We start from the raw sequence: 27,667 nt of genomic DNA on the forward strand, positions 1-27,667 counted from the left end.
TCATGCCGTGTTTTAATATACTCACTAACCTGTGCTCGTGCCGTGTTTCAATATACTCACTAACCTGTGCTCGTGCCGTGTTTTAATATACTCACGTAACCTGTGCTCATGCCGTGTTTTAATATACTCACATAACCTGTGCTCGTGCCGTGTTTTAATATACTCACTAACCTGTGCTCGTGCCGTGTTTTAATATACTCACGTAACCTGTGCTCATGCCGTGTTTTAATATACTCACTAACCTGTGCTCATGCCGTGTTTTAATATACTCACGTAACCTGTGCTCATGCCGTGTTTTAATATACTCACTAACCTGTGCTCATGCCGTGTTTTAATATACTCACGTAACCTGTGCTCGTGCCGTGTTTTAATATACTCACTAACCTGTGCTCGTGCCGTGTTTTAATATACTCACGTAACCTGTGCTCATGCCGTGTTTTAATATACTCACTAACCTGTGCTCGTGCCGTGTTTTAATATACTCACTAACCTGTGCTCGTGCCGTGTTTCAATATACTCACTAACCTGTGCTCGTGCCGTGTTTTAATATACTCACTAACCTGTGCTCGTGCCGTGTTTTAATATACTCACTAACCTGTGCTCGTGCCGTGTTTCAATATACTCACTAACCTGTGCTCGTGCCGTGTTTTAATATACTCACTAACCTGTGCTCGTGCCGTGTTTTAATATACTCACTAACTTGTGCTCGTGCCGTGTTTTAATATACTCACTAACCTGTGCTCGTGCCGTGTTTTAATATACTCACTAACCTGTGCTCGTGCCGTGTTTCAATATACTCACTAACCTGTGCTCGTGCCGTGTTTTAATATACTCACGTAACCTGTGCTCGTGCCGTGTTTTAATATACTCACTAACCTGTGCTCGTGCCGTGTTTTAATATACTCACTAACCTGTGCTCGTGCCGTGTTTTAATATACTCACATAACCTGTGCTCGTGCCGTGTTTTAATATACTCACGTAACCTGTGCTCGTGCCGTGTTTTAATATACTCACTAACCTGTGCTCGTGCCGTGTTTTAATATACTCACTAACCTGTGCTCGTGCCGTGTTTTAATATACTCACGTAACCTGTGCTCGTGCCGTGTTTTAATATACTCACGTAACCTGTGCTCGTGCCATGTTTTAATATACTCACTAACCTGTGCTCGTGCCGTGTTTTAATATACTCACGTAACCTGTGCTCGTGCCGTGTTTTAATATACTCACTAACCTGTGCTCGTGCCGTGTTTTAATATACTCACTAACCTGTGCTCATGCCGTGTTTTAATATACTCACTAACCTGTGCTCGTGCCGTGTTTTAATATACTCACGTAACCTGTGCTCGTGCCGTGTTTTAATATACTCACTAACCTGTGCTCGTGCCGTGTTTTAATATACTCACTAACCTGTGCTCGTGCCGTGTTTTAATATACTCACGTAACCTGTGCTCGTGCCGTGTTTTAATATACTCACGTAACCTGTGCTCGTGCCGTGTTTTAATATACTCACTAACCTGTGCTCGTGCCGTGTTTTAATATACTCACTAACCTGTGCTTGTGCCGTGTTTCAATATACTCACTAACCTGTGCTCGTGCCGTGTTTTAATATACTCACGTAACCTGTGCTCGTGCCGTGTTTTAATATACTCACTAACCTGTGCTCGTGCCGTGTTTTAATATACTCACGTAACCTGTGCTCGTGCCGTGTTTTAATATACTCACTAACCTGTGCTCGTGCCGTGTTTCAATATACTCACTAACCTGTGCTCGTGCCGTGTTTTAATATACTCACTAACCTGTGCTCATGCCGTGTTTTAATATACTCACTAACCTGTGCTTGTGCCGTGTTTCAATATACTCACTAACCTGTGCTCGTGCCGTGTTTTAATATACTCACTAACCTGTGCTCATGCCGTGTTTCAATATACTCACTAACCTGTGCTCGTGCCGTGTTTCAATATACTCACTAACTTGTGCTCGTGCCGTGTTTTAATATACTCACTAACTTGTGCTCGTGCCGTGTTTTAATATACTCACTAACCTGTGCTCGTGCCGTGTTTTAATATACTCACTAACCTGTGCTCGTGCCGTGTTTTAATATACTCACTAACTTGTGCTCATGCCGTGTTTCAATATACTCACTAACTTGTGCTCATGCCGTGTTTCAATATACTCACTAACTTGTGCTCGTGCCGTGTTTTAATATACTCACTAACTTGTGCTCGTGCCGTGTTTTAATATACTCACTAACCTGTGCTCGTGCCGTGTTTTAATATACTCACTAACCTGTGCTCGTGCCGTGTTTTAATATACTCACTAACTTGTGCTCATGCCGTGTTTCAATATACTCACTAACTTGTGCTCGTGCCGTGTTTTAATATACTCACTAACCTGTGCTCGTGCCGTGTTTTAATATACTCACTAACCCGTGCTCGTGCCGTGTTTTAATATACTCACTAACCTGTGCTCGTGCCGTGTTTTAATATACTCACGTAACCTGTGCTCGTGCCGTGTTTTAATATACTCACGTAACCTGTGCTCGTGCCGTGTTTTAATATACTCACGTAACCTGTGCTCGTGCCGTGTTTTAATATACTCACTAACCTGTGCTCGTGCCGTGTTTTAATATACTCACGTAACCTGTGCTCGTGCCGTGTTTTAATATACTCACGTAACCTGTGCTCGTGCCGTGTTTTAATATACTCACTAACCTGTGCTCGTGCCGTGTTTTAATATACTCACTAACCTGTGCTCGTGCCGTGTTTCAATATACTCACTAACCTGTGCTCGTGCCGTGTTTTAATATACTCACTAACTTGTGCTCGTGCCGTGTTTTAATATACTCACTAACTTGTGCTCGTGCCGTGTTTTAATATACTCACTAACCTGTGCTTGTGCCGTGTTTCAATATACTCACTAACCTGTGCTCGTGCCGTGTTTTAATATACTCACTAACTTGTGCTCGTGCCGTGTTTTAATATACTCACGTAACCTGTGCTTGTGCCGTGTTTTAATATACTCACGTAACCTGTGCTCATGCCGCGTTTGCGCTTGTGCCGTGTTTTAATATACTCACATAACCTGTGCTCATGCCGCGTTTGTGCTCGTGCCGTGTTTTACTCACGTAACCTGTGCTCATGCCGTGTTTTAATATACTCACATAACCTGTGCTCGTGCCGTGTTTTAATATACTCACATAACCTGTGCTCGTGCCGTGTTTTAATATACTTACGTAACCTGTGCTCATGCCGTGTTTTAATATACTCACGTAACCTGTGCTCATGCCGTGTTTTAATATACTCACTAACCTGTGCTCGTGCCGTGTTTTAATATACTCACATAACCTGTGCTCGTGCCGTGTTTTAATATACTCACGTAACCTGTGCTCATGCCGTGTTTTAATATACTCACATAACCTGTGCTTGTGCCGTGTTTTAATATACTTACGTAACCTGTGCTTGTGCCATGTTTTAATGTATAATAAAACGTGGCACGAGCACAGGTCATGTCACAACAAGCTCACCTGCAGGTGCAAATCAACAAACAAACCATCAACATTCCGCTCTATTTAACACAGGCAAGAACACTTGCATGTTAGAAATGGTGTAAAATACTAAACCTTAGCCTGACTCCCATTCACCATATGCCAACATTTTAATTTATGAAAGATTTATGAAAATGAAACTGAAAATGAGAGTTGCACTATACTCCATAAGATTTGTAAACAGAATCACTTATGAGCCATGACATAGTTTAAATTTGCTCACGTGTCTGTTGCTTGCGGTGCTGCTTTTGTGTTAGAATTAAAGTGTAGAAATAAAAATGACTACTTTTTTGTCCCTCTGGCTTTCATTTTTTTCATCTTGAAGTTTAACTCCGCCCTCTGACGTCCAGGCCGCTTTAGGCCCTCCTCTCATTTGAACCTATTCACAACCTCTCTGTCAAAATGCGTGTACAAGAAGGACACAAGAGCTTCGCCAGTCCTGGGTTCAGTCATGGGCGATAATCAGTTACAGAGCCGTTTCTCTGTGACTGTGATCTTTCTCAACGAGAGCGACATAAAGCGAGATCAACATCAGGAACTCACGCTTCTCGCGCACAGACAGCTGGACGATGACGTCTCTCTCACCATTAACGACGGTAAACAAAACACTTAAATTTTAAGGTGTCTGTGTTACAGTGTAATTATACATTTAAGTACTAAATAATAGTAATGAACTACATAGGGTTAGGATTAAGGGTAAGGGTTTGGTTTAGCGTTAGCTGCTTGTAATTATGAATACTGGCTGCTATTATTTATAGGAAATACATGTAACGTTAGCCTAATTAACGTTATGTCTTCAGAAGCTAATGTACCAAAGTCTAATAATAAAGTCAAAAGAGATTTCAGTATAAACTCAAGGGGCCTATTTATCATAAAAGTCTTCCCAAACCATGTCCTGGAGGTATCCACACATTAATAACGTTATATTCGACATGTATGTAGGCTACAGTAGTAGTTTTTGCGGTTCACTTTATTTTACAGTGTCCTTATTCCACATGTTACATGTAGTTACTGTAGTAATAACTACAAATTCTGCATAATTACATGCAACTAACCCTTTACCCATAGTAAGTGCACATTCATTTTTTTTATTAAGCAGATTCTTAAATGACATATATGGAAAACATCACAACATGGTGTTTTCTTTTTTTAACATCCATAGACATAAATGAAGAAAAATTATACAAATAAAAAATCAGAACAACACTCTTTATACCTAACCATCACAAATAATCCCGCAAAAACTAAGGGGGGAAAATGGAAACAAAGAGGAAAGGGATGGGGAGCGGGGAGGGGGGTTACATCTCTCAACAAATTTAATATTTTACAGTTACACATTTTATAAAATGAGTTTCTAATTGGGTGTTTAATTTTTTCCAGGTCTAGAAAGAGCATTAACTCCTTTAAGAAAGAGCAAATATATTTTATCGACAAATTTAACTCTCTATTTGCTAAAAAAAAATATATAGAAGGAGATCTCATTCGTAATTTTGCATCACTATGCTCTTTTCATTTAATTGTAACAATGTTTTTGTTCAAGTATGATGATATTTCCCAGTAGGCCTATCTGCTCCTGTCTGAAAAATATGATAAGTAAAGGACGTGAAGAACCACATGGAAGCATTTGCACTGTAAATAACGTCATACCAAACAATTTCTGGCTCTTTTGTAGCGTCTTGTTTATTGGCTGAAGGACAAGCGAAGAGTCTTTATTCAGGTGTGCCACACATTTCCCGGGTCTCATTGTGTGGTCCTGCCGCACTGACAGATCGCTGGGATTTATTGTGCACACACACACACACACACACACACACACACACACACACACACACACACACCATGAGCCGCTCCGGATCGCCTGCACTGGACTCTGTTTTCTTGGACACGGTACACTGGCCCAGGACGGCTGCGCTTTCTGCCTCCCGACACACAACATCAGATAGCAGCTTCTCTCTGGATCACATCTCCCTCACAGAGCAGGACACACACATTTCTGATGCCAGCTTCGAGATGACACATATCTTACTTTCTTCTGCACTGAAGGAGATGTTTAGCAAAATGTTTTTCTTTTCTTTATCAAAAGCATTTGGTTAGCACAGGCTGTTAAAGGAATAGTTCACTCAAAAATGAAACTTATCCCATAATTTACGCATCCTCAAGCCACCCTTTCAGCCGAATACAATCAAGAGTTATATTAAAAAATATCCTGGCTCTTTCCAGCTTCATAATGGGAGTTTTTGAAGCCCAAAAAGCGCATCCATCCATCATAAAAGTAATCCATACGACTCCTGTGGGTTAATAAAGTCCTTCTGAAGAACAGAATATGAGCTCCTGCCTTCTGGTAGAAGGTACAGAATACCTAAAACTAGATTGAATCGGTATAAATACTCCTTCGTACCAGTTTCCACCAAAATTTTAAATCAAAATCTAAATTAGAAGTTGTGTGATGATTTGTATGAGATAGGCCTGAGGTATGTGCAATAACGCTGTGTGCTGTATTTTATCATTTTTAGCTATTATATTTGTGTATGTGTAGTTGTGTATTTATTCTATTTCTATGTGTATTTATTGTGTGTAACGGCAGCGATGGCACTTAGCACTTTTGAGTCCACAACAAATTTCCCCCAGGGGACAATAAAAGTATATTCTATTCTATTCTATTCTAAGCGGAGCCATGCGTTTGTGTAAGAAAAATATTCATATTTATAACTTTATAAACTATAATCACTGGCTTCCGGTACCGACCGTACGCGAGTCTAGTTCCAGCGGAAGAGTGACTCTGCCAGTGATTATAGTTTATAAACTTATAAATATGAATATTTTTCTTACACAAACACATGGCTTCGCTTCAAAAACTCAATTAACTTCCATTATGAAGAGCCAGGATATTTTCTAATATAACTAATATAATATAAGTCATATACACACCTACGATGACTTGAGGGTGAGTAAATTATGGGATAATTGTGAACTATCCCTTTAAGCTTGACAACAATTTAAGTACCGGTATTTATTCATTTAAATCTTGCTGCAACTCTGACATAAATTATGCCGAACTGATTCATGCACAACATAACAATATCATATAACACATTAATTTTATGTAAAAGAGCTGTGTGAACATTTTTCAAACATCTCCTTTTGGATTCCATGGAAGTCACATGGGAGCGTAACTGATGTGTGTCCTAATCCTTTCAGATTTTTTTTTTATCAGCATCATATACCTCATTCATATAGCCTGTTTATTGCTATGCTTTCAGATGCTGGGGTTTGTGTGTTTAAGTTCTCGATCACGAGGGAGACGGAGTGCTGTCGGGTGGCCAGCCGCTCGTTCCTCGTCACACTGGGCTATTTCAGCATCCTCCTGCGCTTCAACACTCAGTCAGGTCAGTTATCAATCCTTCCTTCACTCTTTACCTCAACGTTTGCCTGATCAGTCTTCCAGAAGTGACAGAAATGTGTTGATGTCATGCAGCATTAATGCCTTTTAGAAGCCAAACGTTACTTGGGTCATCAAACCTGTTCCAGTCTCGTAGCATGAATTATTATTCTTTATTGCTTCTCAGTCTTATTTCTCCAATATTTTTCTAGTATTACTAATTCCAGATCAAAGTGTGGAATCGTCCGGTCTTTCTCCTCTGAGAAGCATTACGTTTTTCCAGCACATCTGTTGTACATCTGTGTTTAACGGCTCATGGAGGAGATTTGGGATAAGTCCGTTGGTAAAACATGGAGAAATATCACTAAATTGCAAACCCTGTGGAGACACTCTCAACATCACGTTTTATATACAGACTTATAAATATATTTGTGAATATATATATATTAGTGCTGTCAAATTATAAAAAAACAAAACAAAACATAAACAAATTAATAACACTTTTTTTCTGTAATTAATCGGGATTAATCGCATGTAAAATTATTATATTTTTGTAATAATTTCACAGTACATCTACAAATTCATGTTGAAACAAACAACATAAAGATATGTTTGCATCTTATTAATGGCATCTTATGTACTAGCCTATGATTTTTTTACTACCATGATTTTATACATTTCTGGGGATAAAATGAGTAATTATAACTATTACTAATACCTACAGTATAATTGAAAGCCATCATCAGCCAATATTTCCGGATCTATATCTCTACCTGTCGTGATAATATAAAACTCCTGATATTAGAGTAACTATTACAGAAGAATAAAATAAAGCATATTTTAAGCTTGGAAGGGCTCCGTTTGAGCAGTTGTTTTATATGATCATCACTGTCCTCATTCCCCCAGTATATTCAACATCTGGCTCATATTCACGATCCCAAATATATTCTCAAAACTATCATTTTCAACATCTTCTAAAATCTATATGTTGATCGCTGACAGCTTCTTCATCAGATCCAACATCAAGTGACAGTGACAGTAATATTTGATCACATTCAGTACTGGTAAATCGTTTTTGCTGATGATACTTCCTATTCTTTTGTTTTCTGCCTGTGGAAACTATGAGTGAAACGTCACTTCATCATTACCACCTGAATTGCACTTATTCAGGCATCAAAGATTCAATTACTGTTGTGCAGAAGAAACATACTTACAGTATTACCTCTGGCCGTGAAGAACGAACTGACCACGATCTTTTACTTGCTGAAAAAGTCTAAACTATCAATCAGATGACTGCGTGAAACGGGCTTTTCAAGTCAAGTCACCTTTATTTATACAGCGCTTTTTACAATACAGAGTGTTTCAAAGCAGCTTTACAGTGATAACAGGAAAATAATGCAACAAAGTTTGTTTCCAGAAGAAAATAGTGTCAGAGTCCAGCTTAAGTACGTTCAGTGATGGCTCATTTTTGTTGTATAAAAGTTATTAATATAGTTAATTTATATATATATAGCCGGATTATTAATATATTAATATTGTTGAATATTAAATTAAATGTATTGTCCCCAACTAAGCAAGCCAAAAGCCAATGGCAACAAAGGTGAAAAAGGCGTCAGTCGACTTCAAGAAAGTTTTGGATCAATAAGAGGCCTGAGAAATATGATAGTGATGTATCAGGATAATAACTACCATAGTCATTACTGCTTGGGTTGTGTCATTACATGACGTGAAGGAGTGTGTTCTGCTCAGAGTTTCAGGGCTTCCACAGACTGCTGAGCTCGTGGACGGACCTCAGGACGGACCCGTCTGTGTTTCAGCAGAGGACCGACGAATCCTCGGCGCTGCAGTACTTCCAGGTAAAGCAGACAATCACCACACGCAAACCTTTATTCAGTTGCCCTGTGTGTGTCCAGTGTACATGATTTACCTCTCTGAGACATTTTCAGTTTTCTCTCAGTTTTATGGCTGTCTGTCCCAGCAGCAGAACATGCTTCAGGATTACCTCAGGACTGCAACGTACCAAAAAGCCATTTTGCTCAATGATGTCGACTTCAAAGATAAAGTATGTGTTCTCAGCTAGTTTCATCAAACTTTATCCTGCTAGTCTTTAAAGATGTACTCAGTATTTGTTTTATTTTATGCTTCGTTGGCCAATATGGCAATGTTTTTGGACTTGTGCTGATACTACCTGTTACTTGGGGTTGACAATATGACCAAAATCTTTATTCATTCATATTAGTTCACAGGAATAATATACATCACAATATTGTTATTTTATTTTTTGTCTCTAAAAATGAGAACCAAGAAGTAAATTACAAACAATAGGACAAAAACAACATATTAGATTGATTCTTATTAAAGCTACTAAAGTTATTCAGTCAAGAGCAGTGAGAGATTTTCTCTGTTTCTTTTGCTGTTTGATTAACAGTAATGAGCAGGAATATTAGCCGGCTCCTGCGTTTACAATCACTTAGTTCACACTTGGCAGGTTTGGTTCGATTAAAATATTCGAAAACGGGGCACGGTTCACATGAAAATGTATCATGTGAAAGCCGTCATGTGGACCCGGGAGCCAAACCCGAGAGGTCTGAGTTCAGTTACTCTGAAACTGTGGCACGATTCACGTGAAAGCAACTAGCTAAAGGACCCTGCGTATGCGGAAACCAGACCAATGCTGTGGGGGAGCGCCGGGAACAATCGCGCTCGAACCGAAGCAAACGTGCCCAGTGTTATAGTGCCTTAAAGTGTGAACGCTGCCATCCGAATCCTGAGACATTATTCATTATTATAAAACGGTTAGTTCCAATCCTTGATTCTGATTGGCCAATAGCTGAGTTTTATTCACGATAAAACACGGCTATGACCGCTTCACCCAACTGTTCTATGTATCACTACACAACACCCCTAGCAACCGCTCTTAGCAACGCACACGTTTGATCTCATCGATATTGTTCACTGAAGCTCTAGTAGAGTATTGTGAGAGATCGAGTAAGCGAGTGTACCTGCATATACAGTAGATATAGCATTTTCCATCAGGTCAGTCCAATATATTCATAATAATAAAAAAAAAATTTGAATGTCCGCTGCGATATCTTGTCCTTTTAACAGTTAAGGGGTTTTCCCGTGCCCATAGTCATCTGTCAGTCGTCTTCCTTCTCCGTGATCACAAGTTTGAGTCCTTTCAATGTAAAAGTCTTCTCTACCGACTGACTCACTCATAAACACAGTCTTTGTCTCCATCTATTGGCGAAATAATGTATGTAACTTCTGTTGCTGTTTACGGTCAGGGACTATTTTTTCCAGCGGAAGGAAGGCTTTTAGTGATTTTACTTCATGAAAGTTACATAGATACATATTTTTCGGCTTTAATAGTTGTATTGTGTGGTAACCGCTTTATAAAAGCAATAAGGTGCTCGAGGCAAGTGCTGTATCGTGAATAAGTCACGGCTGACTCGGCTTCGCGTCGTGCCTAACAACGCCCTTCAGCCGTGACTTATTCACGATACAGCACAGCCTCTCGTACCTTATTGCTTACATAATACATATAGACCCCTGCAAAGATGAGGTCTATATGTATTATGTCTCTATCTATATGTATCTCACTTCACTTCCAAACAAACTCTGCTGCGGTTTGACTGAAATATGAACACAATACGGTCCAAATACATCTAAACGAACCAAAAACAGGACATGATGTCATGTTTTTCTCATTGTAGTCGCAATGTTTATTCCATTTCGTGCAGAAGTTCTTAGTTTGTATGTAAAGGAGGGATTCCTGACGCTTTTTTGACTCCTTATCTCAGTTTATAAGCTCTTCACGAGTTCTCAGCTGCTCAAAATACCATCATATGTAGCTACGCACATTTATCCCAGAACACAGCATTGGTTTGTAAGTTCAGGCGCAAAATATACGTCATAAAATCCGTTTTTTTGTTTTGTATCTTTAGGTTTGGTGTTAAAATGACAGTGTGTGAACACTAAGCTAACCAATACTTACCCCCGGTTCGAGGCTTGAGCCTAGTCCCAGACTAAAATGCATGTTGAGCTGTTTTAAATGAAAGCAACTTGCACTGAGATATCCTAAAATACTGCCATTGTTTTGTCTCTAGATGCACATCAGTAATGTGTTTTTCTAAGGCATGTTTATAAGGCTACTTCAATGTCCTAACTGAACTAAAGCCTAATTGTTGAAAAGGCTCCGTAAGTTAATTCTTATTGGCTGGTTGTGAATTATTGACAGTCGTAACTTAGTCCCGCCCCCAGAGTTTGACACCGTGTTATGTTCTGCTTGAAAGCTGTGGAGGGCTGTAGATGAGTGTGCGTAACTTTGATAGACCACACACTTAATATCACATACATCTGTTAATGCACCGCATTGAGAATGTCAGATGGCTTGAACCTACTATTAAAACAACAGTGGTTGGACTTTAGTGCATTCTTACTGATGCCCCGTGAGGATCCTAATTAAGTCAATACAGTCCAGAAACCTACTTAAAGGAGAACTCCGGTCAATTTTAACATTGAGCTCAATTTTTAGTAAATTTGGAGTGCTGTCAATACAGAGAACAACGACAAAAATCAGTATTGCCTACACTGTGTTCTCCTCTTTTAAAAATTTACACCCTATTGACTTGAATGGGGCAAGTTTTAAACTTAACCAGTTCTTAGTCTTATCATCCTTGATGTGTCATTACAAGTGCCCAGCCATGTTGAGTGATTCCTTCAGAGTGAACACGAGTGAATCTGACTGCAGTAGATGTGAAAGATATGAATAAAAATGATGTTATATCAGCCAGCGCAAATACCTGTATTTAGTTCCTGTTTTCGGTGGAAGTCCAAAGTAGTCGATTGTCGAGTTCACGCGCATAGGTTTAGTTACTATGATCACGCGCGTGAACTCGACAATCGACTACTTTGGACTACCACCGAAAACAGGAACTAAATACAGGTATGTGTGCTGGCTGATATAACATCATTTTTATTCATATCTTTCACATCTACTGCAGTCAGATTCACTCGTGTTCACTTTGAAGGAATCACTCAACATGGCTGGGCACTTGTATGACACATCAAATATGTTAAGAGGATAAAAGCAGGTTTAAAACTTGCCCCATTCAAGTCAATAGGGTGCAAATTTTAAAAATAGGATAACACAGTGTAGGCAACACCGATTTTTGTCGTTGTTCTCTGTATTGACAGCACTCCAAATTTACTAAAAATTGAGCTCAATGTTAAAATTGACCGGAGTTCTCCTTTAACACTAATCCTGGCTTAATCTAAGCCCTGTCTGTGAAACCGGGCCTAAGTGTACCAACCAAGTGAACTGAATTGCAAGTGTGAACACACCCTTAAGATATAACCAACTATGTTCACATGCATACTCTCCACAACAGATTTTTTTTTTTTACATATTTGTGTCTTTGACCATTCAAGTACTCACAGCTTTCTGTGTTCATGGCCATATGTGTCGGACAGCACTCGATTACCACATAGTGTTACTATACTGAATTATTGCGATTATTGGTATTGGTATTAATTTACATACCGCAATATAAACTATATAGCAAAATTCGGTTCAGCGAAAAGAGGTGGCATGTTCCGGCGCAAACGTTCCCTGGCGCTATTTTGCAGTTTCAGAAATCAACTCCGCCACAGACCAGGAGAAACCTTACATTATTACAAGGAAAAATATTACCACACGAGGGAAATCAGTGTTGTGTCCATGAAGATGTGCAGAAATAAATCTAGATTACACATTTACCCAAATTATTATACGCCTGTTTAACCGAAGCTAATTTGTGTGTGTTTCTCCCATCATCCCCATGCAATGTCACTTCTCTGTGTTTTACGGCCCTGACGAGAACGTCTGTCTCCTCGGCTGTGAATCGCTCCTGGCGTGCGCTGGCAAACCCGCCGTTATAATAGCAATCCACCATGTAACAAGCGCGCCGGCTCTTAAAGGGAATGTGAGAGGATGCTCTGATTGGTTTATTTCACGTTACGCCCAAACCACACATGAATAATGTAGCGACTTCAGATCAACACATTTTAGATTTGCGTCGGGCACAAGAGTCATTTATCCCGCCGGTATAATAGCAACAGCGCCGGGATCAGCCCACAAAGTCACTTATCACGTTTGATACTTGCGTTTCAGATCGTTAAAATAGGGCCCTGAGTCTGAAATTTTGGCACGTTAAAAAATAAATACGACCTCACGTTATGTCAATCACGCCTCTGAAACTTTCGTCCGTTATAAAAAAATTCGGAACGGGTTCGATTTTTCTGCGTTTTTCGCATCCGTAACAAGCATTTAAATGGTGTTTCAATTTAGAGCCATCGAATGATGGTCGTATGCGAAAATTTGTGACTCAGTGTGCAAGGACCTTTAGTATACGGTCATTGTGCTGTGTTGATATTTCTTCAACACCAAGCAGTTTTCCTCAGATGTGTTCTGACGCTGTGCTCTGCATCTGTTTACAGGTGGTCCTCGATGTGGGCTGTGGGACAGGGATATTGTCCTTCTTCGCCGTCCAGGCCGGGGCCAAGAGAGTCTACGCGGTGGAGGCCAGCTCTGTGGCCAAATATGCAGAAGTACCGTACACACTCCTTCAGACCCATACGAGTGTCTTCTGAAAGCTTTGCATGTTCACACCGCTGTCTTCCATGCAGTTCAAATGTCTAAGAAGCCTGTGTGACACATGCACTATATTGCAGGTCTTCTAGAGTCACGTGATATCTTTGTGTGAGGAACCGGCTGAAATGTGATGCTTGTGCTCAAAATCTTTTCTTACACTGTAGCTCTCATATTTCATTCTCACTTCTCATATTCAAATGTTGGCTATGTGTCGCACAAAACAATGGCATTTGACAACATTAATATGTGACTGGTCTTGATCTGAATATACACAATGCAAATGAGATTTGAGTGCTTTTCTGAAAGGGAAGTTTTAGGTTTGGCTTGAATTTGGGCTTTGTTCCTCACAGCTGTAAGCCTTCAGACTTGGATCGTAGCAGCATCCATTTCCATAGACTTTATTGTAGGAATGAGCAAAATCATGTGGCTTATACAGTAAATCAAGACAAACTTTAATTTGTGGGTGAATTAACCACTTAATCATAACATTGGGAAATTGGATCAATTTTGAATTGCATTGTATTGTGCTTTAGGGTTAAAGGGGAACTGTCGCCAAAATTGAACCTAGGCTCTTTTTGTTAATCTACCTGCGTCAAACTTTCGTGTAAAAGCAAAATTAGAATGGAAACGCCACTTTTAAGATTGACCGTATTTTCATTTTAGCTCAAAATGGCTTTTGAATGGGAGTGCATGGGGCACTTCTATGATAGCATCAAAATCGCTATTTTTACAACTCTAGGAAGGCTCGACACAACATGAAACTGTGCTTGAAGTATCACCAGAGGCTCTATACATGAACTCCAGCATTGACAACATTGTTTGTGTACACAGAGTTCACTAAAAAGAAAGGTTTTGTACAACTCCCATATCATATAATAAAGACTAGATGTCTCGTCCCGTGCTGCTGGCCAATGGAGGTCAACGTCCGCACACGGCGGCCATCTTGTCACAGTCAGCTCGCTCACTCGTAACATTGTGTTTAATGGTGCATGTACTTTTTAAATAACCATAACTTGCTCAGTTTTCTACCGATTTTCAAACGGGTTTGTTTGTTATAAACGTCAGAGGTGTAGTTATGACACTGCATACTTATGAATAATTATAATATTATATATTTCAACTTGTTCAAGCATCCAGAATTATAGCCACGTTAATAACGTTTGTAAGAAACCAAACCATTTGTAAATCCGTCAAGATTTCAGTGAGATAATAGGATTTGTGTTAAGGATCCGCCTTCTAGCCTTATATGGATATCTATGGTCACAGCCCTACTCACTTCATCAGTTAGTGTTTCCGGTGGCTGGAATTTTGTCAGTCAAAAGTAGTCGATCTCCGAATGTAACGTAACATGAGGAGAGTAAAGATGGAAAGGTCCTAAAGCTTGTTTCCATATAAATTCTAAGTGTCTAAGCATTCCATGCTTTTCATTGGAATTACAAGTTCATGACATTTCCTCATATGGAGTCAGTTCGTTACGTTGCATTCGGAGATCGACTTCTTTTGACTGACAAAACTCCAGCCACCGGAAACACTAACTGATAAAGTGACTAAGTGAGTCGTACAAAACCTTTCTTTTTAGTGAACTTTGTGTACACAAACACTGTAGTCAATGCTGGAGTTCATGTGTAGAGCCGCTGGTGACACTTCCAGCACAGTTTCATGTTGTGTCGAGCCGCATTAGTGTTTTAAAAATAGCGATTTTGATGCTATCATAGAAGTGATCCTAGCACTCCCATTCAAAAGGCATTTTGAGTTAAAACGAAAATACGGTCAATCTTAAAAGTGGCGTTTCCCTTCTAATTATGCTTTTACACGAAAGTTTGACTCGGGTAGATTAACAAAAAGAGCCTAGGTTAAATTTTGGTGACAGTTCCCCTTTAAACTAAAGGAAATGTCCATAAACTTAACAGAAAATGTCTTTACAGAAAAATTACTATGGTTTGTCTATGGATTTTTTTCTTTTTTTCTTACAGTGTGGCAATAAAAGCAAATCATATATTTCCACTAGTCAATCTATAACAAAGAGCTTTCAGGGCCTAGTGAGGACATGTATTTATTGGCCAACTGTTGGATGTGCTAGGAGGATAAATCACTTATCACTATCTATGTTTGTCACACCCCTTTGCCCTGAAGTTCGGGGCTATGGGTTTTGTGGAAAAAACCCAGTCCTTGCCGACTTTTCTGGCACAATTTCACAGGGCAACACCTTCAGAAGGATCTTTCCTGCGTGTCAGGAATGCATGACATTCTGGCTGCTAAATGACTTGAAGACAGATTTGGCCCGGAAACTTGCGTAGTGGGAAAGGACACATGTTTTCATGGATAAACACTGCTTTCTTAACAGACAAGCTTAGTACTAATAGCTCACTTTTTCTCATTTAATGGAAAGGTCTTGTTATTCTTTGTAGATTACAACCATATGTGTTTGTGTTTCTACTGACACATCTGATTTATACAACCAGTGATCAACAGAGCCTTTAACTCTTAATCTCTATTTTTGTTATTTTGCAAGGGTGATAATCAAACCCATATTTTAACTTGTCTCAATGCTTTAAGTGTAAGGAATTTTCCATTTAAAGTCCATTGTAAGTTTAAAGTCAGCATAAAACAGAAGTTGCAATAGTCTTTTCGTCCCTATTGTGACTCATATCTGAGCGAAACGGCTTCTGGAACAATATCAAATGTGGGCGGGGCTTGGTTTTGTCTGTGGGGAATTGATTGGATGGTTGTGGTTTGCTATTGGTGGATCTCCTGTGAGTGACAGGTTATTGCCCCGCCCTCATCATCAGAGAAGAGAAGATGCAAGAGTCAGATGTTAATTCAAGATTAAGATTTGATTGACAAGATTATGAGGCAACGTGAATAAAAAAAAGGATGTACACGGATAACATTTATAATAAATAATGCAATATTCCATTAAAAATATAAGAATTTTAATTTTATGGTGACTTTAAAGTCAATATATTTAAAACTTACTAAATTGCAACATCATTTCAAATGTGTAAATATAGCTGCAAGGGGCCAAGCACAAAGACGGCACGATAAATCAGGCCATCATGGGAGTGTCAGACCAACTGAAACAATTAAAAGCCTATAAAGATTTTAGGCAAAATGCCTGAAAAATCAAGTACTATCACTAGTAATATGATCCAATGGTTTATCACTTTCGACCAATAGGTGGCACTGTTATGAAATTGATGTAGTGTGTTCAGAGTAAGGTGACAATGACACAAACAAAGTTTGGTGTCAATATATCAAAGCATTGCAGAGATAAGCCTGATTTTTCCTCAAATCTGTTGCTGTGGTTTACGGAAACGTTTTCGTCTATCAATACGAAATCCAGACATTTTTGTCGGCACAGTCTGAAGATGATACGATTCGATTTTGGTGAAAAACAGACAAACGGTCTTGGAGAAGTTAGAGAAAGTAGGTTTTTAAAAAAGTAAATCAAAATGGAGGACAGAAAGTTCAAAATTGCTATCTTTGTTCTCGGCATGACCCAAGAAATCAATTAAGACCAGTTTTGATACAATAGGCTAATTCAATCTAAAGTTATTAGCATATTTTGAATTTTAATTTTAACTTTTGATCACAAGTTGGCGCTGCCTCTAAACTTTTTGAGTACATTAATGGCATGGTGCCAAAGACACATACCGAGTTTTATAATTATGTGCTAATGCGTTTGTAAAATATAGCATTTTACGACAAAAATTTAAAATTGCAGATGAACAAAATGGCCGATATGGGACAATTGGATTTAATTTGACTCGTAAAGTCACGCCGAATATAACGAGACCACAATTAAATTAGAAGTTATATGCAAAAATAGCAATTTTCCATATCTCCAGACCAGTTGGTGGCGCCTCAGGTCATGCTCGGGATTACACGTACCAAGTTTGGACTGAATATGATAAAGCGTTGAGCAAGTTACGTCTATTTTCACAAGCACTACATAAAATTTGTTTGCGCGTTTTTCGAAAACTGTGCTTTGCATTTGCTTTCGAAATGCAAAAACGAATATATCTTTACACAAGGACGGCTATCACTTCATGTCACTTAAACACATTTGTGGTTATACTTTCAAAATAGTGTGTATTTTAACGTTTATTATTGGGCAAGAAATAGTAATAATAATCCATTATAAGTGCATTGCTAGAAGTGATTTTTGTTTGTTTTTACAAACTGGAAAGATTATTTGACATATTTTCTGTGGTGATTGACAGCATGAGGAAGAGATGCTGATGGAGCTTAAGCTGTTTTGTCCTTCTTGTCTTTAGATTCTAGTGAAAAGCAATAGCTTGTCGGACAAAATCACGATTTTGTCAGGAAAGATGGAGGAGGTGTCCTGCCCGGAGAAGGTGGATGTGATCATCTCAGAGCCCATCGGCTACATGCTCCTCAACGAGAGGATGCTGGAGAGCTTTCTACACGCCAAACACTGGTTAAAACCCAAAGGTCTGTACATCGCTAACAACAAGTGCAACAATAAGCGCCACTACACGCTAATTCATATATGTGACCCTGCACCACAAAACCAGTCACAATTATTTTAAATTGAGATTTATACAATATAATACTATATAAGCTTTCCATTGATGTATGGTTTGTTAGGATAGGACAATATTTGGCCGAGATACAACTATGTTAGTTGTATCGAAACATTGAGAAAGTTGCCTTTAAAGTTGTGCATTTATGTTCACGATTGTGCTGCATTCACTCACAAAAATATTTTTTTATATATATTTATGGTAGGAAAATGATCTGATTTACAAAATGATCTTTACTTAATATCCTAATGATTTTTTGGCATAAAAGAAAAATGGATAATTTTGACCCATACAATGTATAGTTGGCTATTGCCACAGATATACCCGTGCGACTGGTTTTGTAATCCAGGGTCACAAATGTCATGTGTTCAAATGTGATGGGTTATTGAAGATAAGTACTTGTCAATGCTATATTGTGTTTTTCTGTTGGTGTCATTGGGTGTCATTGACAAAGTCAACATGGGAGTCTCAGGACATGTCTAGATGACAAACCAAAAATGTCACATGCACTTGCTAGCAGCAAATGTAAACCACAGAGAATAATCGATAATTGTATTAATTGGGAATTGGCTGAGTAGGGAAAAGTTAAGTTTCAAAGACATAGTTTTTCCTTTTTGGTTGAGCTTTGATCTTCTTCTTCGGCTGTCCAGGAATGATGTTCCCTACGCAGAGTGACATTCACCTGGCTCCGTTCACTGACGAACAACTGTACATGGAGCATCACGCCCGCACCAACTTCTGGTAATGCCCTCTTCTGCTCTCTTCACAAAAACCTGACATTTACATTTACATCATCTGGGACATAGGAAATGTGTTTATGAAATGCTTTTTTCCCCTGTGCATTGGATGAAGAGAACTACCAGTCTCGTAATGCAGTAGTTCACAGAGAAAATGAAAATCCGGTCACCCTTTAGTGTGTGTTCACACTTGGCATGTTCTGTTGGATTAAAACGAACTCTGGTGCGATTGCTCTGTTAGTGTAGATCATTTAAATAAGTGTGAACGCTGCATCTGAACAACTGGACCGAGACGCTTTTACTTCCTAACTAACTTTAGTGCGTTTCGACTGAAATATGAACGCAACACGGTCCAAAGACATCTAAACGAACCATAAAGGGGATGTGATGCGACCGTTAAAAGCACAAAATGCTCAGGTGTATGTTTTTTCTCGTCATAAGCCGCGTTTCCATTACCCACAAATTTAAATTGGTAATTAAAAATAATCCCAATGGAAGCATGTCAATAGTCTCGAGGTTGTCCATCACAGTCCAGTACCGGCGTCAGAACCGCGTCTGCTCACAGCAGATCTGTGTTTGTGTGACGGAGGGATTCCTGACGCTGTTTTGACTCCTTTACTCTGTTTATAAGCTCTCCACGAGTTCTCAGCTGCTCAGAATACCATCATATGCAGCGAAGCACATACAACAAGCACATTTAGCCCTGAACACAGCATTGTTTTAGATGTTCGGGAAGTTCCGTCTCAAAATATACGTCATAAAAGCTGACAGGTTGTGAACATATTCCAATGCCTTTACGTTCGGTGTTAAAATGCCAATGTAAGCAGACAAATAAATGTGACCCTCCAGGGTCACAAATGTTTTGTTTTTTTCAGGCCAAACGAACCAAGCGAACTGAACTACACTCTGGGTTGCTTTCACACTAGCGCGTTTGGTGCTCGCCGGGTTTGTTTAACGTCAGTGTTCGGTTTGTTTGGATGATGTGAACGCACCCGTGAACCGTACTCGAGTCCACGTAAAAATGGTGGTGGTCTACGGTACTGCGGTTCATGTGAACTACAGCACGGTTCACTGCTGATCTGAACACAATCATATTAAATCACAGAACCACTATTGATGACGTATGATTGGATAAAACTGTGTTTGTGTCGTCTCATCACTTTACAGACGAGCGTGACTGACGCACTGCAAGCGGAGAGAAGTTATATCTCATTTCTGCTCGCCTTCAGCACAAATCGGCAAAACGTTTTTGAAAACAAAACCAAAGTTTCAAAAAAACAAAGTAAAAGTTTGGTGAGCAACACTATGCATTTCGCCACCTTCACTATGGATTAAAACAGACACTGTTTTAATGATGCAAACGCTCCATGTTTGGACACAAATAATATAATGAGAACACAATCCACCGGTTTGGGCATTTGAACCAAGTGTGGAAGCACCCGTACTCAAGTGTGTGTGTGTGTGTGTGTGTGTGTGTGTGTGTGTGTGTGTGTGGAAGCACCCGTACTCAAGTGTGTGTGTGTGTGTGTGTGTGTGTGTGTGTGTGTGTGTGGAAGCACCCGTACTCAAGTGTGTGTGTGTGTGTGTGTGTGTGTGTGCAGGTCATCCATTACCCCAGTCTCCCCTTACTCGCCCTCATGACATTACAAACCTGTATATCTTCATGTCTTCTGTACAACACAAAATGAGAAAGTGTGAAGACTGCTCTTCACTGCGTCCCATGCGAATACACTGAATGGGGACTATGAAAAAGCCACTTATATGTTATAAGTGGTTCATACGGCTAATGCACTATATTCCACTTCATCTGAGGCCATATTATTGCTCTGTTTGAGAAACCCAAATGTAATGTTTTATTCACTTCACGGATCATTCAGAGAGTTGAGAACCGGGCCAGCCAGATCCGTTTCAATGGTAAACCTCAACATAACACGTGCAGCTCCACCCACGATATCTGTAAATCAGAACGCAAATTAGCATGATTATAGTTTTTGTAGTATTTCACAATATCACAGTTTTTCCTGTATCTGTGATCAAATAAATGCCGTGTTAAGAGACTTCTTTCAGAAAAGAAGTCAAATTGGCTCAAGTAGGATTGGTTTAGGGCTTAGTTGAGGGTCAAATGTTGAAACCATAAGATCATCCACATAAAAAAGCGCTACCTCAAACATATGATAAACATAATGATTTGGACGTTACAACTCCAAAGTTAACAGTTCTGAACAATTCATTCATATTTCCAGTGGTTTAACAAAAGTACGTACTTCACTTTTTGCATTTAATCCCTCCTTCAATCCCTGTTTTGCTCCATTACTGTAAACATTTGATGGACCAAAATGATTAAACATGATTAGACAGATGGTGTTGGGAAAACTTAGCCTGTATAGAATCTATAACTTCTCTTTAATAGTGTACACTCTCAGCCCTACATGCACACACTGCATGTTTGCAGCCATGATGGTTTATTTTGCATTGGCCCACAGGGGGTTGTGGTTTGCTAGCATGGAAAGACCGTAATCGTCGCACCGCCCACACAGCTCTCGCAGCGTGCCGTGACCGAACCGAAGCCAGCCGCTTCCCGGCGCTGTAAAGCGCTGTGGTTCAGTCCAACCCTGACTCGAGTTTCATCGTCCTCCTCTCTCTGCCTGTGCTATTAAACCAGTTTCAGAAGTGTGGTGTGACCGGACCTCACAACTACTGGAGTAGCGGCGTACTTCAGACAATGAAGTCATTGTCTCACACTGGAGATTTTATATATAACCAGGTCGTGTCATGTCGAACCGAATATTTGTTATGTAAGAGCAGAAATTTGGCTCGTGCTTTGCAGTGTTCATCTGAGGGGCTTTAAAGGGGGGTCATGAACTGCATTGGTTTATTATTTTAAAATGTTTCCTGTGGTGCACTTTTAATGTTAGTATGATTTTTTTTAGTATAATTTAGAAATGATCTGATTTGAACGCTCTGTTTGAAGGGGCGTGTCTTTGTGAGACTTCAGTGTACACCCCCACTGCTGTGATTGGCTAATATGCATATTATATATATGCATATTAAAATTGCTTATTAAATAGCTAGTATTACATGTGGAATCCTCTCGAAAACTTTTAGCACGTTTTTACTTGGGCTTTATTTGGCACTCGACTAAAGATTGTTCGGTCCCACTTTATATTAAGTGGCTTTAAGTTCTACGTACTTACATCGAAAAATTAGTACAATGTACTTATTGTGTTCACGTTGTTCTGTAAAACACTTCTGCTGCTATTGAGATGTGATACAGGTCAGGTTAGGGACAGGTGTGCTGGTATGGGTCGGTATAAGGGTGGGTTAAGGTATAAGGGAAGGGTCAACTGTGTAATTACAAATGTAAATACATAAATTAATTGCAGCTGTAATTACAAGCAGGTATTTTTAAAATATAAGTACAATGTAAAAACATGTATGTACACAATAAGTCCATTGTATCAAATTGTTAATTTCAATGTAAGTACATAGTACTTAAAGCCACTTAATATAAAGTGGGACCGATTGTTCTAGTCGACTAGTTGTTCATTTAAGCCGTTAGTCGACTAATCACGCATATTAATAATTATATTAATAAGCCATAAATCATAATAATGCACCTTTAATTGCCTATATAAAAAAAAACGTATAGCGTAATCAGCGCACAAAATCAAACATAAAGCTTAGAATAAACCCCCAGAATGAGACTGTCTAAACATTGAATCATTTATTGGTAATGTTTTCTGTTTCCGGCTGCAGAGATTAAGTCGACGATGCTGACTCGTCATCATCTCCGCAGTAGTGCACTAATCGTTTCTATATGCGCGTTTCAAACAGATTTGACATAATCTGAGAATATTTACGGTCATTCAAATGTAAAAATGTCAAGCTTTCTATAGATGTATTTCTGATGTCTGTGAGGCAAGTATACGCTTAGTTCCGGTTCATTTATGTGATGCGCTTGAGTTCAAGACCGAATCAACAGAAAGCGACATTATTTTACAAAAACACCACGTTTTGTGAGTTTACAGAAATAAAAGTAGACCCTTTACAGTTTGCATTACTCTTATCTGTATGACCAAAAACGACAGAAGTTGAAGTTAAATGCAAGTGATGTACCGGCGTAGTAATAACGCACATTTGTCTAGGTTAGCATTAGAGCGAGTGGACTTGTAAAGTGCTACTACTTAAGTTACGTGTTTGAAGTGATAAGCCATATTTGAGGTCGATAAATAGGCGAATGTTTCCTGCCGTTAACGATCTGTTTGTTATAGCCTGCGTGATTCCGCCACTTTTTTTTCTGCGACTAAACGACTAATACAATTGTGGTCGACTAAGCCTCTTCTAGTCGACTAACGGTTAACTAATCATGAAAAGTGTTGATTATAGCATTATATTTAGATCGTGGCATGAAAGGTTGCAGTGATGAGCATGTAGACATGCTGAGTGCATGAATGCAGTGATCTCATCTCTACAACTCGATTCCTGCACTCTCACGAATGCTTTACCATAACAGAGCAAACCATGGTGCAAATACGATGTGAACACAGTAAGAGATTCATTGTGCAGTGTAGACAGCGTCATTGAGTATAACAGGAGTTTTGGCAAGAGTCCAGAACTCAGACACTGATGCTGTTTGATTGACAGCTCCAGCGATTGTAAAGGGGGCTTTCTATATATAATTGAATCAGTTTAAATAACAGATTATTTTCATCCTACTAAAAGAACAAAATGAAGTTGACTATCTATCTAGTCACTGGACACAGTGATACATGATTTTGAGATCTGACTGTGCATGAATCATTACATATCAGAAATCACAGTTCTCTGGTGGTTTTGGTTAGACACGTATACATAACAACTGTAATCTGACTTTAAATCAGGAACCAGAGGGGCTTCTACGGCGTGAACTTGAGCGGCCTTCATTCTTCTGCGTTGGACGAGTTCTTCAGACAGCCAATAGTCGTGAGTCCATGTTTGTCACATCCAGATGTGAAGTGTTCATGAATTCTCAGATTACTTCATAATGTTGTCATCATGTCTGTGCGTTTCAGGACACATTTGATGTGCAGATTCTCATGGCCAGGTCTGTGAAATACACAATCAACTTTCTGGAGGCAAAAGAGGAAGATTTACATCGGTAAAATTGAAAGCATGCACACATTTTACTTATCAGGTTTAAATTTTTTTTTTTTTTTAATTTAGGGACAATCTGTTAAAAAACATGAAGGATGCATTTGAAAAAAGGATGTTTCAGAAAATGTTATGAAAACCTAGAGCATTGTCTCACTATGTGTAGCTTATGTAATTTACAGGGTGGAAATCCCATTTGTCTTCAAACTGCTGCAGTCAGGGCTCATTCATGGACTCGCTTTTTGGTTCGATGTGGCCTTTGTTGGTTCAAGGTGAGAATCTAAAATACGAGAGGAAAGGTTTCTGAGGAGGATGATAATAATTGTGTTGTTTTCTCCTTTTGTACAGAACGACAGTATGGCTGTCCACTGCTCCTAATGAACCTTTGACCCACTGGTATCAGGTGCGCTGTCTTCTGCAAACCCCCCTGTTTGCCAAAATGGGACAGACATTATCTGGACAAGTTCTACTAATAGCCAACAGGAGGTACGACTAACTCCGTTATATGACTAGAGCCCCCCTTTCGCACAGAGATTCCGGAAAATACACGGATAATGTGTCCCGGGATCATTTGATTTTGGTTCATTCACACTGCCAGTGATTTTCCGGGATCTGTGAGTGCGTTCACACACATAAGATCCCGTAAAGACACGTGACGTCAGGATGAGACGTGTAACGTACGCGTGGAAAACATGTACACTAGCGCATCGCGTACCGTTCCACAAAGCTGGCGAGCGCTCTCATTTTTTAGTTTTTCTTTGTTGATGACGAACACAAAGTTACTTCTAAGAGCAACAGAGTCGCGCGATGGCACATGCGTGATCACTACGACACCCCTCACGCCGTCTTCACATTAGCAGTTGAAATCAGCTCCGATACGGCTTCGAAACGACCGGAAGTCATTAATTTCCTATGGAGATACGCAGACCGCATGCGAATGGGTCCGAACGAGTGCGGTGCGGAAAAAATCGTGTCAGTTTTGTCATCCGGATGCGTTCAAAAAATTAACTCTTGCGAAAGGCTACTATCCGACAATTCCAGCGGAAGTTAGCGTTGCTATGGTACGGATAAACAAACCTGAATTCTTTTAATAAAATAAATAATGATTTTAAAAACAATAAGTTGTCATGTAATTTTTTTATTTTCATGATTTTCTAACGTTATTAGGGCAGTTACTACAATTAAAATGTATCATTAAATATTGTGGGCGTTTTCCCTCACCCCGCTCGTTCACATACAGCCAGAAAATGACATGATGGCAAATCATCGGCTGGTCAATGCTCTGTTGCTCTCCTATACTGGAGACGCAAGCAGAAAAAGAAGAGACCCGTGTGTGTGTGAAATACTACCTGGCGGAGAGGAATCAATACGGGGAGTTTCACCGCCATTTTTGTTCTACTCGCTTTTCAGCGGTGTAGTACGGCGTCCGCTGGGAGCTGATATTACGGAGCTGATTTCAACTGCCAGTGTGAAGGCGGCGTCACGGCATTGGTCCTGGCTTTTGTTCACACCGAGTGCGTTCCGGGACTGATCCCAGCAATGTTACTAGGTCCCCAACCCGTGATCGATTCCGGCATCAATCCAGGGACGTGTTTGCGTTCACACAGAAAGCACTCTAGCATTTTCACTGCAATTTCCCGGGATCAGCGCGCTGTGTGAAAGGGGCTTAGGGGAGCATAACATTTCTGGGTCTGGAACATTTCAGCAAAATATAGCCGGGTAGAACAGAATATAATTGGGGATGGGAATTATACAGGGAGAAAATGTTAAATCACAGATGTTTTATATTTCAGCATCTTCAAAGTAATCCCTTTTTGTATTTGTTTACATACTAATTTGATATGTTAATGTCTAAACCTTTGTCCACAACTTGACTATATACAGATTGGTGCTATATAAAAACTTTTCTAACTGCAAACGTCTTCTTTTATAGACAAAGCTATGACATTCACATCACTGCTGTGGTCGATCAGTCCGGATTTAAATCTGGGAACACACTGGATTTGAAAAATCCTTTCTTCCGGTAAGCACTACAGAAACACGGCTAAAGAAAACAAAGAAAAGTTAGTCTTAGTCATCCCAATTAAATACAATTTGGACACTGCTGTTGTTGTGTATTTCCACTCTGCAGTGATTTGTGGGGGATGCCTTTACATCTGGCATTAACATCCTGATAGTGTTATGTTATGGTGCATTTGAAACAATCCAAAAACAAAAAAAATCCTCAAACAATAATTCCTCATTTTGTTCTGCATATAAATCACCAGCTGAGTTTGTGTTTGTCTTTAGTCCTGTGTAAGTGACCCTGAAAGAACCAACCAACACTCGTCAGTGGAGCAATCAACCCCTCACCAAACATTTGCAATCCAGCTAGTAAACCAAGTTGAGGGTTTTAGCATTAAGCAGCAAATAAATCTCAGCAGTGAGTGTAAATCTGGCTCCAAATGAACTTGTGTGTCAGTAGCTGATGCTATGGGGAACACCTCAGCCGTGACGATTGCCTGACGCACGTGTACAACCACAGCGATTTCATTGGCTGAAGACAGATCAAGTGATCTGTGCACACGTGTCACTGGCACTATATATATATATAAATATAACTCACTCGCACGCTGTGTATATTTCTGGAGGTGGACTCAGCAGGATTATGCCTGCGCTACACAGCGTCTTGTTCCCTACTCAGGAAACCAGAGTTACTCTAAGAACTCATCAAATAGAGTTCAATAGAACAAAACTTACATTGTATAGAAATACCTGTTCCTCAAAATGGGTCAAAGCTCATTGCTTGTGCTTACACACCTGTCACTGCTACTCACGCTCTCACCAACACACTTCGTTGTGCCCCGAGGGGGACGATGTTTACTGGATTTATGTTCCTGGAAAAATGCAGTCTTCAAAATTGATCTGAAATTTGAGTCTAGATCATTATTTTTGAGTTGCACACTGATAAAAAATGTATTACATTGACAGAAATTGTAAGATTTTATTGATTTCTATGATGTAAAACTGCACCTTTTATTGTGGCCAGCCTGAGGCACACCTGTGCAATAATCCTGCTGTCTAATCCGCATCTTGATGTGCCACACCTGTGAGGCGGAGGCATTATCTCGGCAAAGGAGAAGTGCTCACCAACACTTATTTAGACAGATTTGTGAGCAATACTTGAGAGAAATAGGCCTTTTGTGTCTTAGATCTTCGAGTTCTGCTCATGAAAAATGGGGGTAAAAACAAGTGTTGCGTTTATAATTTTGTTCAGTATAATTCTGCTAATTAAGATGATGCCTTTATGAATTATGTGCATTGTTATTTTATTTAATAACTACAATTTGGGCTTGTATTTAAGATGAAAAGCCAGGTGTATTGAATATTTAAGTAAGTGTGATCTGTGTCTCTGTCTTTTACAGTTACGCCTGAACCATCACTCTCAAGACTGCAGGTTTATCACTCAACATGGCAAAAACACAACGATATTACCGCCCAGATTAAAGTCCACAGATCTGAATCTATGAACCGGTTTGAAAAATCCAGCATAAGGAATAATGTGGGAGTTTTGCTTGAGAACAGCATGAATATGCAGGTTCACTAACCAGCATAAACCAGTCTGGACCATTCATGCTGGATTTTTCAGCAGGGAAGGTTCTGTGTGCATGTGATATCGTCAAATGTGATATATGTTAATAAAAACAAGGTGACTGA

The 27,667-nt window shown here is 39.5% G+C and overlaps 2 protein-coding genes across 5 annotated transcripts in view; one reads left to right on the plus strand and one right to left on the minus strand.

The window, feature by feature from the left end:
- The window catches only part of tmem150c (transmembrane protein 150C), an 18,381-nt gene extending 14,480 nt beyond the window's left edge, over window positions 1-3,901 (minus strand). The window contains exon 1 of the mRNA XM_079600187.1: window positions 3,768-3,901. The gene's annotated coding sequence lies outside the window, so the exon portion shown is untranslated. The remainder of the gene's footprint in view (window positions 1-3,767) is intronic.
- On the plus strand, window positions 3,886-27,667 carry carm1l (coactivator-associated arginine methyltransferase 1, like; the record flags this gene model as incomplete). 4 transcript variants are annotated; one of them, XR_013796191.1, is made up of 13 exons in its annotated part: window positions 3,886-4,140; window positions 6,805-6,930; window positions 8,673-8,779; window positions 8,881-8,985; window positions 13,404-13,514; window positions 17,835-18,012; window positions 18,755-18,845; window positions 23,722-23,803; window positions 23,893-23,978; window positions 24,138-24,243; window positions 24,320-24,457; window positions 25,905-25,994; window positions 27,376-27,667. XR_013796191.1 is itself a non-coding variant. In XM_079600180.1 (13 exons), exons 1-13 carry the CDS (start codon window positions 3,996-3,998, stop codon window positions 27,383-27,385), a joined length of 1,359 nt encoding a protein of 452 aa, XP_079456306.1. In that variant the 5' UTR covers window positions 3,891-3,995. The 4 variants fall into 4 exon arrangements, 3 of the variants coding, with proteins under 3 accessions (XP_079456307.1, XP_079456306.1, XP_079456308.1); XM_079600180.1 differs by having other exon boundaries at window positions 3,891-4,140; window positions 24,154-24,243; XM_079600182.1 differs by having other exon boundaries at window positions 3,891-4,140; window positions 8,905-8,985; window positions 24,154-24,243.

This window comes from Phoxinus phoxinus (assembly GCF_949152265.1).
Source record: "Phoxinus phoxinus genome assembly, chromosome: 23".
In the NCBI taxonomy this organism is placed as follows: Eukaryota; Metazoa; Chordata; class Actinopteri; order Cypriniformes; family Leuciscidae; genus Phoxinus; species Phoxinus phoxinus.